At 48.5% G+C, this 20945-nt stretch overlaps 2 protein-coding genes across 2 annotated transcripts in view; one reads left to right on the plus strand and one right to left on the minus strand.

Annotated features, from left to right (window-relative positions):
- The window catches only part of LOC147441131 (Pseudouridine synthase family protein), a 152213-nt gene that overhangs the window by 30158 nt on the left and 101110 nt on the right, over positions 1-20945 (minus strand). The window lies entirely within an intron of this gene.
- On the plus strand, positions 4194-7056 carry LOC147441132 (uncharacterized). Its single transcript, XM_086483814.1, has 6 exons — positions 4194-4442; positions 4537-4875; positions 5048-5650; positions 5942-6106; positions 6274-6435; positions 6562-7056. Exons 1-6 carry the CDS (start codon positions 4194-4196, stop codon positions 7054-7056), a joined length of 2013 nt encoding a protein of 670 aa, XP_086339940.1.

Below are 20945 nucleotides of genomic sequence, written 5' to 3' on the forward strand. Positions count from 1 at the left end.
GGATCAAATCAAGAGGGAGTATGGTGCAGCTCGTGTCGCTCTCCAGGACATCCTCTACAGGACTGTCCCCTTCGAGCTTATTGCCACTTCTGCGAAAAGTCTGGGCATGAGGACAAGGACTGCTACTACCTCAAGGGATTGCGAAAAATACAGCAAAGTCTTGGTCCTACTCTTCAGCAAGGGCCAGCGCCTGCATCCAACATGGTTTCTCCATGTGACCGTCCACACAATATGCCACCTTTGTTGACAGCCCCTCCTATGCAAGGTAGGCAAAGTACTTTTCCGTCTCAGAGCTTTTATCATACCCATGCTCCCTCATCCCCTCAAAACTTCCATGCCTCCACCTCCAACTCCATGCACCAGGAGCAAGGACCACCTCGGCCGTCGACTCGCCCTTTGAATCGGCCCATTTTGTGCTACAGATGCGGGGAATATGGGCATTACCAAAGCAAATGCCCCCTGCCAGAAGGGTCCCCTCGGTGTCGTCATTGCCCTGAAACGAAGGATCACTACAGTAAGATTGCCCTAAACTTTGTGCATCCACGGCTTCGAACTCGAGTCAAAGCCAGAATGAGTTTGCCTTTCCCAAGCTCAATTTGATAGCAGTGAGCACCATTTATCAGCCACCCCCTTCTACCCACGTGGTTACCCCTCAAAATAAGCCGCAGCAGTTGGCAGAGGAGCCATCGGGCGTCCTCACCAGGGCCCAGAGAGCTGCTCTCGGTCTTAGCATTCCATCAAGTTCAACTCCCCCACACATTCTCACACGAGTGGATACCCTGCCTGCAGCTGTTAACAAGCCATCCCCCAGTGCCATGAAGGAATCCAAATCCTTGCTCTCCGATATTGATGAAGCTTTCTTGGTAGCAGTTTCCGATCTACAAAAGATCAAGGTACCAGAGGAACAACAACAGGTAGAAAAAGAGAAGCTTACAACAGAGTCAGTCTTGAAGAACACCTTCCAACAAGTGTCCCTCTATGACATGCTGCGACTAGATGCAAAGTTTAAAAGTGACACCCTTGCTGTTATTCAATCATTGTATACTGGAGCAGGTCCTAGTGGCGGGCACCTCCCAGTGCAACCATCAGAGTCCTATATGATATCCAATCCTGCTGCTCCACTCACTGATTATAGAAGCCCTCGCCTGACAGTGTCCGTCTTGGATAGGCAATTCTCAGGAGTGATAGTGGATGGTGGATCTGGCATCAACCTGATGCCCGACTTCACTATGTTAGCTCTAGGTCTACAGCCTACTCGCCATGCTCCCTTCACAGTTACATTGGCCGAACAGCGGGACAGTCTACCGAGTGGGCATAGTGGACAATGTGCCTCTGCAGGTACAAGACTTTACTTTTAACTTGGATTTTGTTGTAGTTCGTCTTCCCCAGGTTGAGGGCGGATTTCCTTTGCTCATTGGAAGACCATGGCTGCGACACACTAAAGCACTTCATGATTGGGAAAACGACGCAATGTGCATACATGCTTCTGGCTCCTCGATGCAACCCATTCTCTTAGAAGGTGGTATGGATCCCGTGGTGTAGCAAGTTTCTTTGTCAATAGAAACCAAACCTGAACAAGAACAGCCTACTACACCTGAAGAGTCAGATGAAGATCTGCTCGAGTGATTGGAGGCTACCAAATCTATGCCTTGTTATGGAGTCTCTATTCACTCTTGGCCTAAAGATATACCCTCTTCAAATGTGTCCACAATCACTAAACCTAATGTGCCAGCTCAAGAGTTGAAGGTCACAGATGATACTCCTGATGCGCTCTCGGTGAAAGCCCTCTGGATGAAAGCCGTTGAATTTGGAAAGCCTATGAAAAAGTATATAAGCGGGAAGAAATCTCCCCTACAAGAGTTCACCACCCCTCAAACATCAACCCCTGTGGTGTCTGCTTCTCCGACCAGAACAAAACTCTCCTCTGCGTCTAGCAAACTCCCTTCACAGAGCCCGTCCTGCCAGATGAATTCCAATGGGTGCTTCTTATTTGCCCCTAGTCCCCCTCATCCCCTCGCCCCCTACCCCTCGCCCTACCCTCCCACTCGCCCTCGCCCCCTCACTACCCCTCGCCCTACCCTCCCCCTCACCCCCTCGCCCTCGCCCTACCCTACCCCTCGCCCCCTCACTACCCCTAGCCCTAGTCCTAGTCCCTCGCCCTCTACCCCCTTCCACCCTCGCCTCGCCCTAGTCTCACCCCCTCACCCTCGCCCTAGTCCCTCCCCCTCTCCCCCTCGCCCTCGCCCTACCCTCCCCCTCACCCCTCGCCCCTACCCACCCCCTCGCGCCCCTACCCTCCCTTGCCCACCCCCTCACCTTCCCCTCACCCCTACCCACCCCCTCTTGCCCCACCCATCCCTCGCCCCTACCCTCCCCCTCACCCCCTCGCCCCTACCCACCCCCTCTCGCCCCTACCCTCCCTTGCCCACCCCCTCACCTTCCCCTCTCCCCTACCCAGCCCCCCTCGCCCCTACCCACCCCCTCCCTTCCCCTCGCCCCTAACCAGCCCCCCTCGCCCCTATCTAGCCCTCCCCACCCTCAACCTCAGCAAGTTCCCCCCCCCCCCCCCCCCCCCCCCCCCCCACCCCCGCATCATCAGCTGGCTCTCAACATTCACTTGGTTGGTATCCTGTTGCTATGAAGGATTTATTTTGATCTGCCATCATAATGGAGCTTAACCCTATTTGCGGTGTTGCTCGGGCTTATGGTCATCCCTCCTTTCGAGAAGAGTGTTTCTGCAAAAAGTGTGGCAAGGTTCATCTGCAACTGCAAGCATGGACCATGTCATTTTCCTATCACTATGATTAGGGCAGATAAAGATGCGCTGGAATCAAACTGAGCTTATCTCTTTGCTGTAGAGCCTCATTTTTTTGCCAATTGGAATTCTTGGATTATGCAATCATATTGAGTCCCGCCTATTCAAAGGCTTAAAACGTTTGCAAGCGGTGCAGTGTGTTTAAACTCCACTTTTGGGCCTAGAACCTGCTTCAAGAAAGATGTACAGATACAGTACCGAATGGTTTTCTTTCACAGTTTTTTCAATATTCCTACCACCGGGACGGTGAGCGGTCTTGTGGCGGGCAACCTATAGCAGGCTACAGTGTCACTTTCACAAGACACACAGTTAGTACAGTTGGTCTAGGCTGGTTCACACTGGACGGACTCTCTGGGCTGGGCAGTGACACGTGGCAGCAGAGATACGGACTAGTCTAGTGGACATCGTGGCCAAGTCACCACATGGCTGACATTTATGAGCCGTTGGTGGCTCTTTATGGTGGTACATATGAGTAGTAGCGATTGGTCATTTGGATTATCTTCTTCACCTCCGAGCTTGTACGTAGTCGTCTAGAGTGAGTCTATACACAGAGCACGTCTTCACCATCCCGGCACATCTGAGCCTCGACACCCCCATTGTACCTGTAAGTCCTGGGCTAGAGCTGAGTGTGCTGCCACGCTAGAGTCTGTATCAGTCTTTGAGATAGTCGAGTCATATGTTCTGGTCTGCTGTTGTGTCTTTGTGAGCTCTATTGATGTCTCTTGTTTCCTTTCTCTTCAGTCTGTTTGAGTGAGATTGTCACGCACATTGCACTGAGGACCACCCACTGTAGAGAGCACGACACATTATCCGCGCTATAGGCTCCATCCATTTGGGAGCTGCTCCCTCTAGAGGGATGAACCACTCAGCCGGTAGAGCCTCTATCATATCTTGGCACATGTTTGCACCCCCCTCATGCCTCATAGCTGGATGCTCTGAGCCTCCTCGAACAATCCTAAAAACTGAAGCTAATCACCGAGAGTGGGGGTTGGAGCCTCTTCCATGGGACCCCAAGAGACATGAGGCCTACTACCAACCAAGTGGCCTCTCTGAGTGTTGACCATGGGGTTCCAAAGAAGGGGTTGCCTGCCTCAAGCGCTCCTCCATGCAAGTGGGTTGATGCTGCTCCAGGCCACTTCTCAAATGCTCCCAAGACCTAAGCAGGCTCGTAGCAAACCGATCCTCCAGCCTTCCAGCTCTAAATCTCTCAACTTTCAAGTGTTCTATCATGCCTCCCCCTCTTCATGAATCTTTTGAAAAGCATTGCCGTTCCTATGAGAGAGTGAGGGACAAACGAAACGTTTGTAGGTGGACATGCAAGTATTGTCCCAAGATCATGACCTCCTCCTCCACTCGACTCATCATCCACTTCACGAAGATGGGAGGTGAAGCCGGTCCACGTCCCAATATACCCAACAACATTTTAGAAGAGTGCAAGAAGAACTATCTCCCATTGAAAAGGCGCAAGGTGGGGATGAAGAGAGCCCAAGAGGAGATAGTGGTGCCCGACATTGACGTTACCGACTCGGAGGAGGATACAACTACAAGCGGCCCTTCTCCCTCTACCTCCATTGCAAGCGGTGACGTGACGGCAAGCTCAATGGCTACCAATAAGAAGAAGGCATCGGCAAGTGCTAGTGGCCTTCCTCCAAAGCAAGCAAGGCAAGCCTCTCTCTCGCAATCGGTGGGTTTGAGCTCCGGTCCAATGTCTTTCCTCAAAGAGAGACAAAGGCTTGCGGACATTGAGATTGCACGCACCATCATTGAGTGTAATTGCTTTCAACATCCTTCGACTAGAGCGGTGGAAGAGGATGGTGAAAGCTATTGCGGCCGTCGGTCCATGTGAGGGGTGGACAGGTCCATCTTATGCGGACATGCGCACCAAGAAGCTCGACGAAGAGCGGACAAGAATCGGCAAATCCCTTGAGCCCATGCGAGCCGGATGGGCAAAATATGGGTGCTCCATTCTCTCCGATGGGTGGAGTGATCGTAAGAAGAGGGGCATCATTAACATACTCGTGTCATGCCCTCTTGGCACCTACTTCTTGAGAGCGGTTGATGCGGGAGCAAGAGGCAAGAAGGTCACGGGAAAATTCATCTACAAGCACATCAAGGCGGCAATAGAAGAGGTGAGACTTTAAGTTGTCCCCTCTTCTTGTGCAATGTGTAGTATGTACTTACTACTTTTTGCCCTCTTGATAAGTGTTCTAAATTTTTCTCTCTTTAATGTAGGTCGGGCCCGAAAATGTGGTGCAAGTGATCACCGATAATGCATCCAATTGCACTAGCATGAGCCGACTACTTGAGGCCGAATACAAGAACATTGTATGGACCCCTTGTGCCTCCCATTGCCTCGATCTTCTCATGGAAGACATAGGAGAACTAGAATGGGTGAAGGCCATTCTCACCCAAGCCCTCACTATCGTCAACTTCATCAATGCTAAGGTGAGAGTACTTGCAATTTTTCGCACGTACTCCGACAAGGAGTTGAAGAAACCCTCGACAACACGATTTGCCTCTATGTGGCTTCTTCTTGAGCACCTCTACGATGTCCAAAACAAAGTGCAAAAAACCATGGTGTCCGATGAGTTCAAGCAATGGTGTGAAGGAGAGAACTCGGCAACCTCACAAGAGGCAAAGGCCATCCAACGGCTTTCCCTCAAAGAAGAATTTTGGGAAGAGGTGAAGGGTCTTGTGGTAGCCATCTTGCCCATCTACAGAGTGCTCCGAATGACCGACATGGAGGGATCTACCATAGGCCTTCTTCACCACTTCACATACAAGGAAATAGAGGCATCAACCATTCTTGATGGTCCCCCGATGGGACACAGTATGATGTATCTCCTTTGCTCTCCATTCTCAAGTCAACAATATGTTTTTTGCTGATTTGCACTATGCCTCACCTCTCTCTCTCTCTCTTTTTGTAGTGATGTCTTTGAAGATTCCCCCAAGAAAGATGATATCCTCTTTCTTTTCCAAAAGAGATGGGATTTTATGAAGAGGCCCATTTACCACTTTGCGGCTCTCTTGCATCCGGCCTACAAGCCGGATCTTTTCACAAACTAAATGCTACAAGAAGAGAGCCGCAACTTCCTTCCCAAGGCCCTCTCGGAAGATCATCACGACGCATTCCTTCAAGAGCTAATCAACTATGGAGACCAAAGAGGCACGGCTTTTACTTCCACCATATGTTGGAAGAGGGAGTCCTTGGTGAAGCCTCTTTTTTGGTGGGAGAGCTTCGGGTACCAATTACCTCACCTTCAAAGAGTTGCATTAAGGATTCTTGGACAAGTAAACCCTCTTAAGCCTCGGGCCTTGGCGCTCTCTCTCTCTCTCTCTCTCTCTCTCTCTCTCTCTCTCTCTCTCTCTCTCTCTCTCTCTCTCTCTCTCTCTCTCTCTCTCTCTCTCATGAATTATATTACATACATGATACTCACTATCTTTTGAATATAATATAGGATTGCTCATCCGGTGCATGCGAGCGAAATTGGTCCGCATACTCGCTTATCCACACCAAAATTCGCAACAGACTGTCAACAAAGCAATTGGAGCGGCTCATCTATTGTCGCTCCAATCTCCGAATGTTGCGCTACATGCATGAGATGCCTATGGCTAGACAAGTAAACCCTCTTTCTACACACTTGCTTCTTGACTCATATGGGCTATGGCTTTGCATTCCAATTCACATGTGCTAACTTCATCTTGAGTCTTGACTCTTTTGAACTTTTGTATAACTTGTCAAATAGGTCAATGTTGATGATTGCAAGCTCTCAATTGATACTCTCAAAAGTGTCAACAAAGAGCGTGATATAACGGAGGAGCAAATTTTCCGCGAGCTCTACTTGGAGCTAGAGGAGATTGACCGACGGGTTTCTCGCACACGATCACGCAAGAGGGTCATTGTGCGTGGAGTCCCTTCAGTTACAAGAGGTAGAGGTGCAAGAGCTTCACATGCTCGTGGCCGTGGCCGTGAGATGGAGGCTACTACTCCTACAACCTATGTGCGGCGAGGCTCGGGAAGCGGCTCCATTGCGGCGGCCTCTGTTTTGGAGGATGTGCCTATTCGTAGATCCAACACTATGAACCCTAGAGAGCCGGAGTATGACGAGGAGGGAAATCTCCTTAGTGAGGGAGATTATGACACACCACAATCCGATTCATGTGAGGATGAAGATGACATCGATGAGCATAGCTCACAAGAGGAAGATGATGATGATGATGAGAGCGGAGAAAGCTCTTAGACTTTAGTGTCTCTCATATCTTTTTTGACCCTACTTCCACTTTTTGCACGATTGAGGCTTAAAAGGCCTACTTTTTTGTATCATCTCGATTATCAAATCTCAACTTAGCTTTTTGATTTATGACATATCTAATGCGAATCGCACTTCATACCCATTGTGTCTCATTGTCATAATTCTCAACTCTTGACTGTCGGCACTTGGCACTTGCAAGTTGGATTCTTGTCCAATGTGATAATCAATTGTCTATTTGTCCTAAGTGTAAAATCTAGGGATAAGAATTGCGTGTTTTTATTTTTGAACGTACGTAACCATATCGTACGACATAAAATTTTCTAGTTCGATGAGTACCATACATCTTCGTACGTCGACAAAACGTACGTGATCGTACGAGACCACCCTGGGTCGGAGTTGCCCTGAAGTCTCTCAAGTTGTCCTCTGAGAGTGTGGATCAGCTCTAACCAAAGATCACAAACAGTCTCTGCTGGTGGTACAGGGCGAGCCTCAGAGATGCCGAAGCAACGGGCCCGCAAGATGAACCAGACTGTCAGGCCATTGATGAGCTCCTACCACTCCTCTCTCTCACTACACCACTCCTGTGGAGTAAGCTCTTTGGTAGGCTGGAGTGTAGGTCGCCCCCCCTGCATCACTATCATCTTGCTGGTGGAAGATAGCTCAAACTGAAGTGCCGGGCCCGTGAGAGTGGACCACGCAGCTGCCCCCCAAGTGTACTGTCGAGCCGTGAAGAGAGCAAGCATCAGCCGAAGAACACAAAGCCACGCCTATTGTGCCAAGGGACAGTCCCAACGACAGTAGCGCTGACTCTCCACAAGATGGTCACAAGCTGCACATGCGACCGAGAGACCACTATGCACAAGCCAGCTCCCAACTGCTGTAGATCTGTGTGCGACCAGCCACTGAAACAAAGTGACTCACCTCGACTGTCTGGAGTCCCACAACCTCTCCCAAAAAGCTGCCAAGAACTCAGCTGTGAGACCCTCCTCCTGCCAATGAGGTGTTGCAACATCAGGGTGAGCCTCTCTCCGTGCTGCCAGAATGTGACGTCCCAGTCGAACAGTGTACTGAAAGAAACGAACACCTGGGTGGTCTGTAGAAGAGAAAGAGTCCCTCCATAGCCACTCTCCACGATCCCACTGTACTCGTGCCAGTGGAAAGCACTCCCAAGCCCACAGTCTCCAATGTCCAGTCTCAAGAGCAGCTGGGTCAGGATCGATGACACAAGTCCTCCCACAGATGGCCACCACTCGGATCCTCTGAAAACAACACTCAGCCACCTGCGGGGCCTCTACTGCAACTCTTTGTAACGTCCCTGTCATAAAATCTAATATCTAATATCTAACCAACCCAAATGATTTTCTCATATTAAATTGATCACTTAATGTGGGAGAATAAACCGGAACAAGTGTTAAGATATAGACATGTGCTTATAGATCTATCTCAACACGGGGCCAATGGTAAAAGGGCCCAAATGAGAGATGGTCTATCAAAGAGCAAGGCTAACAAATGGAGCATAAGACCTTAGGGTTAGCTTCATTGAAGACCTCCAATAATGTGTGTAAAAGGCCTTTGACCTTAGGTAAGCTAGGGCTGAGCTTGAGGCACGGGAACCCGACCCAGCTCGAGGTGCTTGTCCTGCTTGTCATGCTTGATGACTAAGGTGCTTGAGGTGCTTGATGATTGAGGTGCTTAATTATTGAGATGCTTGAGATGCTTGACATGCTTGAGATGCTAGGGTTGCACTTGAGGTGAGAACCCAGCCCAAGCTTAAAGGGCTTATGAGCCAAGCTTGTGGTGGGAACTGGGCCTATGCATGAGGGGCTTGAGGTGTCAAAAAGTCAAAGATTCAACCCTACAAGGAGGGGGCGAGCTCTACATGAGGGGGGATGAGAGAGAACACCCACACACTCACACAAGGCATGCATGGTACAAAGAAATCAAAAAGGACACTTGTCAAGTTCCTCCTCATGTTTCCCTCATGGTGTGCCTGAAGCCTATTGGTTGGCCACCCAAGGGGTCCAATAATAAGTTAGGAGATTTAATTAATTGATTTAGCATTTATGTGGCCCTCTCTCTCAAAGGGGAAAGGGGGACACTTGTCTCAAGGCACCTTCGGTGCTACCGACATAGTGTTGGCCTTCATCCACCAATTTGATACGGCCTTTGGAGATGAGGGCTTCACAGAGTCCTCTAAGCTACGCCATGTAGCTATGCACTTGAAATCAGCTCGTCAATGGAGGGCTAGCCTTCGTGGAAATGGTGAAGCCCCAAAGACATGGAAAACTCTAAGAGTTTCTATCATGAAGCAATTCCTTGCAAGCGATTCAAAGGACAAAGTGCATACCGAATGGCGCAGCTTGAAGCTCCTCTCCCATGAGTCTATCCACAAATATGTAGACAAGTTTTACATCTCAAGGCTACTGTCTTTCAAAAGATAGACTTTGCCGAGCAAAGGCAGCAATTTTGTGCGGGATTACCTGAAGAGATGGCCGAATATATCAACTCTCAACAGCCTGGTACTATTAGCGAAGTAATCTATCACACCATGGTTGCTTCACGCATCAATTTCCATCAAGGGGCTAGACGTAATGTCAAGCCCATGGAAAACAAAGACAAAAATGATGCAAAGGGCAAAACCAATGTTCAAAATACTTCCCAAGTCAATTCCAACAACAACAACAATAGGTTACTCCCTTGATTGGGAAGTTGAGGCTTCATGTCCAAAGCTATGTCGACAAGGAAGACTTCTTCATCTCTCCTCTCCAACATGAGGATGTTATCCTACGGGCACCATGGTTTGACCGCATTGCTGCCAACATGAAGTTCCCTGAAAGGAGAATCTACTTCACCTACAGGGAAAGAACATGTACATAGATGCTAGTGAGCGTGGTCGCACTATTCCACTTGTAAATCCTCTTGCTTTTGATAAGTCAATGAAGAGCTCAGTTTCTGCGTACATGATTTTTGTCAAAGAGTCTCTACAAGATACTAATGTTTCATCAAATGTAAATGGTAGGAATCAAGAAGAGTTAGACTTGTCTAATTTTCTAAAAGGATTCCAAGATGTATTCATCGATGATATCCCTATGGACTTACCTCCAAAATGAGGGGATGATGACAATCGTATTGAGCTCCTTCCTGGAAGCTCACCACCTAACAAGCTTCCTTATCGAGTCTCGCAAGCTCAACAAGAGGAGATCATGAGGCAAGTACAAGAGCTGGTAGACAAAGGGATGGTGAGGCCTAGTTCCTCTCCCTTTTGTTCTCCATTCCTTTTAGTGCAAAAAAAAGATGGTACATACCGTATGTGTGTGGACTATCGAGCACTAAACCATATCACTATCAAAAACAGATTTCCCGTACCTCGGGTAGAAGATCTGTTTGATAAGCTACAAGGCTCGACCTACCTCAGTAGGATTGACCTTAAGAGTGGCTATCATCAAATAAGGATAGTGGATGAAGATATCTTAAAGACCACATTTCGCACAACGTTTGGTCTTTACGAATATCTAGTCATGCCGTTTGGCTTGACTAATGCACCAGCTACGTTCAATCGTTTGATGGAGAAAATTTTTAGACCATACCGCAAATTCACTGGAGTGTTCTTTGATGATATCATCATCTACTCCAAGTCTTTGGAGGAACATAAGCAACATCTCCAAGTGATTTTTCAAGCATTGAGGGAGAACAAGCTTTTTCTCAACCAAAAGAAAAGCGAATTCTTCCTACAAGAGATTCAATACCTAGGTCATATTATCTCTAAAGTTGTTGGTATGTGCACATACTATAGACGCTTCATAGCAAAATTCTCTCAAGTAGAAGGACCACTACACGACTTAACTAAGAAGAACGTTAAGTTTGTGTGGACTGCTAAGGAGCAAAATGCTTTTGAAAAGCTCAAAGAGAAGCTTACTTCCCAACCAATCCTCGTGCTTCTGGATCCCTCAAAGCCATTTGAGGTCCAATGTGATGCTTGTGGTGATTGCCTTGGAGCAGTTTTGCTTCAAGAAGGGCATGCAGTAGCATATGAGAGCCGAAGGCTCAATATTGATGAACGAGTCTTGGGCATTTATGAGAAAGATCTTTTAGCTGTTCTACATGCCCTAGACACATGGAAGCACTACCTATTGGGGACTCCATTTATCCTACGAACCGACCACCAAAGTCTCAAGTATTTCATGACGCAAACCAAGCTTTCCGACAAACAAATGAGGTGGACAAATTTTCTTTCGCAATTTAATTTCCATATTGCTCACATAGCTGGTAAGCACAATCAAGTGGCCGATGCACTTTCACGACGACCCAAAGTTAATGCGGTGTCTATAGCTACTCACAATGATCTATCCTCTATGATAGATGAGTATGCTACTGACCTTGACTTTAGAGACATAATGTCAGCCCTTGCTTTGGGGAAGAAAGAAGAACCATTCACCTTGCAGGATGGTTATCTTCTCCATGGAAATAGGCTATGTGTTACCCATTCCCTTCGTGAGAAAGTTATGTATGAATCCCATGCTCCTCCATATGCGGGGCATAGAGGTATTCAACCTATTCTCCGAGGAGTAGAGACGTACCATGAAAGTGGACATACAAGAGTATGTTTCAAAATGTGTAGTATGCCAAAAGACCAAGTATGATAGAGGGAAGCAACCTGGATTACTCCAGCCATTGCCTATTCCAAATTCACCATGGGAGAGTATATCCATGGATTTCATCTTTGGATTACCCAAGTCTATCCATGGGAATACAGGAATATGGACAATAGTTGACAGGTTTAGCAAGCAAGCACATTTTATTCCTGTCAAAAAGACTATTAAGGCACATCAAATGGCAACTCTCTTCATATCTCAGATTTTCAAGCACCATGGATTACCCACATCCATCGTGTCAGATAGAGATCCTAGAATGACCAGTAATTTCTGGAAAGGTCTCTTTGAAAATCTAGGAACAAGATTGAATTTCTCTTCGGCCTATCACCCACAAAAGGATGGCCAAAGTGAGATAGCCAATCTCACGATACTCAATCTACTCAAGACTTATGTTACCGAAGTAGATCAACGCTCACAATGGAAAAAGTACTTACCTCTTGTAGAGTATGCCTACAATAATACTGTACATACTTCTACAGGAAAAGCACCTTTTGAGATCATTGAGGGAAGACCTAAAAGTCCCTTGCTACTCAAAAGTACATGGGAAGATCTTCGCCGCCGATGAGTATAGCCGTGACCTACAAGAATCTTTTCAAAAGATTAGGGAGGCTATATCCATCTCTCAACAAAGGCAAAAAGCTACTGCTGATAAGCACAGAAGAGCCTTAATGTTCAAAGAAAATGATTGGGTCTTACTCAAGTTTCCTAAGGCTCGATTAAGGCAAACGACATGCAAAAATCCTACGGGCCACCAAAAGTATTATGCTAAACTAGCAAAAAGATACTATGGTCCTTTCCAAATCTTGAAGCCCATCAATGAGACGGCTTATCAACACAAGTTGCCCAACCATTGGCTCATACACAATGCCTTTCATGTAAGCCTACTTAAGCCCTACAAAGGAGAGCCACCAACTGAACCAATTATTGAAGACCCTCCCGAAGTTGAAGACCAAGAAGAGGTGCTACAACCCGAAGCTGTTCTTCGGCATGAAGACAAGGTACTACGACATGGTAAGATTATCCGACGGTATCTTATTAAGTTCAAAAATTATCCTTTTGAAGATGCTAGATGGATGCAAGGAATACAGCTTAAGGATAGTATGAACCTTGTGAATGCTTACAATGCTACATTAGAGTAAGCAAATGTACAAATTTCTTTTAAATGACTCATGTTTTTGTCTTATAAGACTAGTCCTCTTTTTAATTGTGCACAAATTTAACTAGTATGCATGCTTAGAATCATGTTTGTAATGACGACGTCTCTCAAACACCAAGTAGAATTGTCACACTACTTTGGAAGAATGAAATGGACTAAAGAGCAGACATACTTGCGGCAGCTATGTCTCCCAAGCACCAAATGGATCAGTCATCCATCTTGGAAAGATATCGTAGGGTAAAAAGGGATCCTCTACCCGCTAAGTAAAAATTGACTAATGACCAAGGCTTTCTCTCTTCTACCTCATAGTCGAGGACAACTATGATTTCAAGAGAGAGATAATGTCATAAAATCTAATATCTAATATCTAACCAACCCAAATGATTTTCTCATATTAAATTGATCACTTAATGTGGGAGAATAAACGGGAACAAGTGTTAAGATATAGACATGTGCTTATAGATCTATCTCAACACGGGGCCAATGGTAAAGGGGCCCAAATGAGAGATGGTCTATCAAAGAGCAAGGCTAACAAATGGAGCATAAGACCTTAGGGTTAGCTTCATTGAAGACCTCCAATAATGTGTGTAAAAGGCCTTTGACCTTAGGTAAGCTAGGGCTGAGCTTGAGGCGCGGGAACCCGACCAAGCTCGAGGTCCTTGTCCTGCTTGTCATGCTTGATGACTAAGGTGCTTGAGGTGCTTGAGATGCTTGAGGTGCTTGACATGCTTGAGATGCTAGGGTTGCACTTGAGGTGAGAACCCAGCCCAAGCTTAAAGGGCTTATGAGCCAAGCTTGTGGTGGGAACTGGACCTATGCATGAGGGGCTTGAGGTGTCAAAAAGTCAAAGATTCAATCCCTACATGGAGGGGGCGAGCCCTACATGAGGGGGGATGAGAGAGAACACCCACACACTCACACAAGGCATGCATGGTACAAAGAAAGCAAAAGGGACACTTGTCAAGTTCCTCCTCATGTTTCCCTCATGGTGTGTCTGAAGCCTATTGGTTGGCCACCCAAGGGGTCCAATAATAATTTAGGAGATTTAATTAATTGATTTAGCATTTATCTAGCCCTCGCTCTCAAAGGGGAAAGGGGGACACTTGTCTCAAGGCTACCCTTGCTGCTTGTAATGCCTCCTGCTTGTGATTGGCTAGGCCTGGAGGGGTCCAATGAGCTTCAAGCATGAGCTACAAGGGGGGTCGACCCAAGCAAGCTAGGGGGTTGCTTAGGGGGTATACTCACCCACACACGCTCACAAACACTCTCATTGTGTGCTATGCAAAGTGCAAGAGCTCTCTCTCCTTCTCCAAGCAAGTAGAGGTTAAGAGCCTACACCAACACTCTTGGATATGGAGTGCAAATCCAACCAAGAGCCATGCTTCAATGCTTAAGCTTGCCATCTCCTTCTTCTCCATTACTATGCTATTATGTATGCTAGCAACAAGAGTGATGATAAGTGAGGAACTAATTCTTTCTCTTACGAAATGTTTCTTCTTCCTCTTCCCTACCCTCATTCCCTGCTAGCTCTCTCCACCTTCGAAGGTGTTTGAGGTCTTGGGACTGAGGCTTGGGATAGTTAAAGCTTTCTTCAAGTTTATGTTATGTTTGTGATGCATGAAGCTTTCCATCTTCATTGCATCACCTAGGTCACAAGGAACACAAAGATTGTGTTGTAAAATGGGAGAAATCATAATACAAATGCCTATTGGAGGGGGGACCGGCTCCAAATAAATCCGGTCCTCAACTATTGTCATGTTCTCTAAACTCTCTCTCTTGCAAAAGTATTGTTCATACCAAGTTAACTAATTGCTATGATTATGTTGCTATCTTCAACTATGTTCACCCGCTATGCTCACAAAGTCATTTCTCAAAAGTACTTTCATTAATTTCCGCTACTCTCAAGTTAAATAGGCCATTTCCATTACACGTCCCTCACCCTGTAACTCGAAAGACAGGGAGGGAATAGTCTCTGAACAAGCCCAAACTGAGATGAGAACCTCCAGTCGCGTGAAGTTTCCCATCCATCTAGGCGCTGCTGACTCGAGAGGTGTGAGCCACTCGGCTGGTACTACCTCTGAGATGTCCTAGCACATGCTCTGCACCCCTCTCATGCCCTGCACTCCACCTCCTGTGACAAGCTTGAAAACTATAGCCAGTCACCTAAAGAGCGTGCTGGACCCACTGCCATGGGACCCCAGGAAACATGAGGCCGACTACCAACCAAGTGGCCTCTCTGAGTGCTAACCATGGGGTTCCAAACAAGGGGCTGTCCCAGACGCTCCTCCGTGCAAGTCGGCTGCCGCTGCTCCAGGTCTCACCGCAAGTGCTCTCAAGATCGAAGCAAACCCACAACGAAGCGGTCCTCCAGTCTCCTGCTTAAACTAACTCTGCGCATCTTTGTGAAGATCCATCTGGTCGAAGGTTGCCAGGGGCCTCCTGCCTGAGGCACCCTAGCACGAAGCCATTGTGGCAAGAACTCCTTCCAGGGCTCCTCACCTAGAAGAAGTCCTCGGATGATGAACTTCCCAAGAAGGGCTCTGCTCTGCTGTGCTGGGTCTATGATCCCAAGCCCTCCCTGTAACAAATTGCTGACGTGTCAAAGCCTAAAGAATGGAGCCAACTTGCAAATGTCGGCCGACGGGCCTAAACCCTAAGAAGAACAAGTAACAGAAGAAGAAGTCCTACCATCTTATGGGGACCCCGTTCGATGGGGCCCCAAGTGACATAAAGGGATTAAAATAAAGCAGGACCCGCACACACACAAAAACAAATGACATGACCGATTTTCAAAAATTGCGCTGGCATGATGACATGGCAGGTTGTACGGATTTCCGCGTTTTGCACTGGCTGATGACGTGGCAAGCTATACGGATTTCCATAAACTACGATGGCAGCTTTTGGCTTTGCTTTTTGGCCCAGAAGCTTTTGAGTTTTGAAGGCTTTTCACTAGGCTTTGCACTGGCTGATGACGTGGCCAGCTGTACGGATTTCCATAAACTACGATGGCAGCTTTTGGCTTTGCTTTTTGGACAAGAAGCTTTTGAGTTTTGAAGGCTTTTCACTATAAGTGCTTTTTAGGCCAAGGGCCTTTAATTATGAGGTTAGGGCTCATTCTCTGGCATGCTTCCAAGAGAAGGTGCAGAGTCTGAAGTACCGGCTTGTACTGTGTTAATGCAATATAAAGAAATACCGAAACGGGCGCCAAGGTTTGGGGCCAATACTCTCTGGGGTGGAATTCCACCACTCCGTGTCGCGTGTCGTCTCTCTCTCTCTGTCTCACTTCAGTATTTAATTAAGTGCTAAAAGTCTGTTCAATCTGCTCTTTTCTATTGGCAAGTGGTGCCCATCTTGTGACACTCCCTATGAACAAGGAAGAGTGACGACCTGCCAAGCCACTTTGCCCCGGGCTGTCGAGAAGATCCAGCAAGAAGTGATGTACCACATAGTAGCCAACAACACCTGGTTGGCCACTACACTCTGCCTGCTAGAGAAAGTCGTGCGGAGCTCCAATGTAGCAACTTCCTCCTGATAGACAAGAGGAGGGAAGCAATCTACTGCTTGAGAGACAAGTCTAAACCAACCTGATAGCCCAACTATCGAGAATTGCAGTCCCTGGGGGAATCCATCTCAAACCCTCCCCTGGCATCCAATCGGGTAAAGCAACACTACCAACCGAGAAAGCCAATGTCTTTCTCCAGTTGATCAGTGCGCCAAGGCACAACAAAAGTTCTCTAGAGCCTGCTCACACCTGTGAAGGTTGGCCTCTTGGCCATCCAAGTACAATGCTGAGTCGTCTGCAAACTCAACGTCCAGTAGCTCATCTCCCCGAATAGGAAGCGCTAAGCCACGTAAACCAACCTGCTGCGACACCAAAAACCTGCTCATCGCCTCAACGTAGAACAGAAAGAGGAAGGGGGCAAGAGGGCAGCCATGTCTGACCGAACGTGTGAGCATGAAACGATCACCTCTACCTCCGGACAAAAGTACCTGACTGTGTGCCCGTTTGTACAAAGCTGACACCCCTCTCATCCAAGCATCTGAGAAGCCCATCCTACGTAGAGTGCCCTCGAGAAAGTCCCAGTTAACTCTGTTGTAGGCCTTCTCAAAATCGAGAAGAAAGAAACACCAGATCCTCACCACGGAGCCATGCTAGGGCTGAAGCCTCTCAAAAAGTAAAGATGTTGTCAAGGATACTAGGCTCCTTGACTAAACCTGTCTGAGTCCCATGTATAAGTCTCTCTAGTGTAGAAGTGGTCACTAGTGTAGAAGCGATCTATCCGCGATAGATTCACTCCTCCCACTCTGCGGTCCGAACGGGAGAAGGCCAGGTTGTTTGGGAGCCTCACAAAGCTAGAGTGCTGCCACACATCCGAAACCCTCAAAGAAATACAAAACCTCTCCCAAGCTGCCAGCTCAACTCCATGAACAGTAGCATGGCTACCACCAATCCTGTCAGAGGGGTCCTTCAACATGTTGAAGTCACCTCCTATGCACCACAGCTCTGGCTCCGGCAGAGACTCAATAATCTGTGACCAAAACTCTGCTCGCGCACTCGCCACATTGGGCGCATATATGTTCAGGAAACCCACAAGGCAACCTTGAACCTACATAGTGATCCACTAAGCCGTGCCTGGCACAATAATCCCTCTTCCCACAATGGCTTGCTGCATAGAATCCGCAATAGTCAAACATACCCCACCCTGGATGCCTCCAGGTGCAAAAGCAACTGACCAAAAAGTATCATATCGTCCACGCAAGAGCTGACCACAACGTCTAATGCGGCTCACACAGATGATGCTCCTGAAGCATCAGAAGATCAATCTCTCCTTCCACAAGGCAATGTTGAAGCTACTGACGTAGTCGGCCCCTCTGACGCTGAAACTGGGGCCCATCTAGTCCCTGCACGTTCCATGAGACGATTCTCATGGGGAGCGAGAAAGAACAGATGCTGCCGCAGCAACTAAACGGGCTATCTTCGAGGCCGGCTTGGATGGGGAGTAATCCGCATCCGAGCATCCTCTAGATAGGCGTGATTGCAAAGAGTGTCTGGCCCAAGCCCAAGTAGCCCGAGCCGAACGTAAAGCAACCTCCTTTGTCCAAGAGTCCTCATGAATGTTTACATAGCATAGCGAGCACTGAGTATCAGCAAAGAAGTGAACCACAATGTGTCTACATCCTGCTGCATCTGGAGGAGTCACCGCAAACTTGGCCAATGGCCAAAGAGTAGAAAGCAAGTCTGTAACTCCTAGGTCTCCCATGTACTGAGAGAAGTCTAGGGTCTGTGTATGCAACCACTCCAACACGGAGTTGAGGGTCCACTCACTCTGGTGCCTGCCGCAAAGGGGAAAAGAGAAGCCAATTGCTGCGTCCAGGGCCTCTATCCCCCCTGAAGCAGGCTGCCTCAAGGTCTAAAGAGGAGTCGCCAAGAAAGCGTGTAAAGTCGTAGGCAAAGAAGTCCCATCGGCGCCGAATGTCAAAGCTCGTGAATCCTCGAGGGACTGCTGCAAAGGGAGACGTCTATACCTGTAAAGAGGGTCGCAAGAAAGGAAGTCCCTCTCTCGCCAAGCGACTCGTGGCAAAAGCGCTGCCAAGAGATCTCCTAGCAGCTAGAGATGGCCCTGCCCCCTAAGTGGACTGTGGAACTGGAGCGGGAGGGGGGGGTGAAGGAGCAGGGGGAGGTGGGGGAGAAGAGGGGCGGGGGGATCGGCAAAGGTAGAGGGGGGAGGGGGAGAGGCGGCGGGAACAGGAGGCAGGGGGGAGGCTGATGAGGAGGGGGGAACTCGGGGGGAGGAGGGGCTGTCAAGGGTGAAGCTGAGGTGGGGGTTGGAGCAGGGACCTTGTCCTGCTCAAGAGGACCGAATCAGTTCCCCGTGGGAACCCACTGCTGCTGGGCCGGCACCTGAGGACCACTCTAAGTGCCACGCTGTCGTTGTGGCCCCTGTCGGCGTCGACCACGAACCTGCTGCCATCCCTCCTCCGCTAGAACCCCAAGCTCCGAGGGTGGCTATGCCTGTTGCTCTGTGTCTCTACCTGTGGCTGCTGGCCAGCCCTTGCAGGCTGGGGCTGCGTCTGTGGTGTAGGTCAGGGCCTCCTCCGTGGATAGGCCTTAGCAAGATGGCTCATCCGCCAACAAATGAAACACTGATTTGGGAGGCTTGAATACTCCACGCTCTCTCTAAACCAACCCCCACTCACCCGAGGAAGGAGGATGACCTTCGGGAGAGTGTGAGTATCCCTAACCAAAACGCGAACTGAGGGAATGCCGGCCGCCTTGGCAGCTACCGAGGCTGCCGTGGGAGGTGTCTCCAGGACAGTCCCAATCGCTGAGCCTATCCTGGACAAAAGTGGTAGTAGATACTCCCTCTGCAAACCAGGAAAGCAGACGGAGATGGGAATGTCTGCCTCCTCTACCAACACATCTGATGCAGGGTCAAAACCATGTCTCCACTGTCGAAAGTGGGTTCGAACTGCTCGGATGGTCAAGGGGCTCATGGCGATGACCTTGGACGCCATCTCGGAGGTCTCAAACTCGATCTAATAGTAGCCTCGTCCGAGGATCTGAACGTCCAAGATCTTGCCCACCTCTGCAAGATGGCGGGCCTGGAGAAGGTCACGCAGCTCTCCTCTGTTGGGTCTGGTGCCGAGAATCTTGCAGATGACAGAAGTCGCCTACAAGCGCTCTACATCTGCGGCTAGGCTCGCTTGATTGAAAATGGATTACCCAATCATTAGTTGCGATGGTTACAAGTTGGAGCAGCTTCGTAGCTTAAGTGTACGCACAGCAAAGCTCTTTCTTCTCTAAAAAGATAAGCCTCTTTTGACATTAAGGTTATTGATATTTATACCTAGGGCATTCTACTGCCTTGCCACTCGATGAATGCATTGTATTGTTGTACACATACTCAAGCATCGGCAAATACTGTTCCCACTTGCCCTTATTATCTGACACGCAGCATTTCAGCAGATCTAAGACAATAGAATTAGCTTCTTCTGACTGTTTGTGAATGAAACGAAGACAAGAACTTGAGCGTAGTGCCCATGTTCTCAAACAATCCTCTCCAAAACACACTTGTCATGCGAGGATTATGATCACTAATAATCGATTGTGGCATACCATGGTACTTAAAACACATTGCAAATGAGCAAGCGTGCCATCTGATCAGATTTTATCTTCTTCCTGATAGGGATAAAATGGGCCTGCTTGTTGAACCTGCAGATAATGCTCCATATACCATCATTCCCTGTTGGCGTTCTTGGAAGATCAAAGATAAAGTCCATAGCAATGCTTTCCTATGGCTTATCCGAAATCGGCAGTGGTTGTAACAGCCCTGGTGCCTTTTACCTGTCAAACTTGACCTTTTGGCAAATCACGCATGCCCGCACAAAGGCATCCACATCTCTCCTCAAGGTAGGCCAATAGAAGAATGTCTCTACCGAAGGGTGCAGTAGTGGAGTGCTCTCCTTATGGCAAAAGAACCAGTATACAACGCAAGAAACAGATGGATTTCGGAACCTCGTTGTTCTGAAGCGAGCGCACTCGCTACTGCCCCCCCGGCCTCGCGTCTCTGCCCTCATCTGCTGTGCGCAGCCCCCAGCGCGCCTGCCCGCTGCCATCCTGTGTATCCCGCCAGCCCCGCTGCCTATCTCACCCGCTGCCTATCGCGCCCAACCCGCTGCCATCCAGCCCTCCCAATACCTCCTATCTCGCCAGTCGCGCCTCGCGTCCCCGGTTCTCTACGCTGGTCTTCTTCCTCGAGGTACTCGGGCGCAGAAGGCCTCCTCTCGTCAACTACTCTTCGCCTTCTCTTCACAGCAGCAGACACAGATGGAGGCTCAAGTTCCGCCACAAAGGGACTCCTCCGAAGTCCCCTCGCTCGATCCCGCTAAGCCCACCATTCGACTTGCTCTTTCACCGACACAAGAGATGATGGAGGTGTGTGACAGCACAGGAATAAGTTTCAAGGCCTATGAAGCTTTGTATAGAAGTGTCACATAGCTCGTCATGATGCTGCCACTCACCTGGAATGCTATAAAAAGAGGCGAGGGAGATTTTTGCCCCTCAATTA

Source organism: Adiantum capillus-veneris, chromosome 15, assembly GCF_014529385.1.
Source record: "Adiantum capillus-veneris isolate H3 chromosome 15, ASM1452938v2, whole genome shotgun sequence".
In the NCBI taxonomy this organism is placed as follows: domain Eukaryota; kingdom Viridiplantae; phylum Streptophyta; class Polypodiopsida; order Polypodiales; family Pteridaceae; genus Adiantum; species Adiantum capillus-veneris.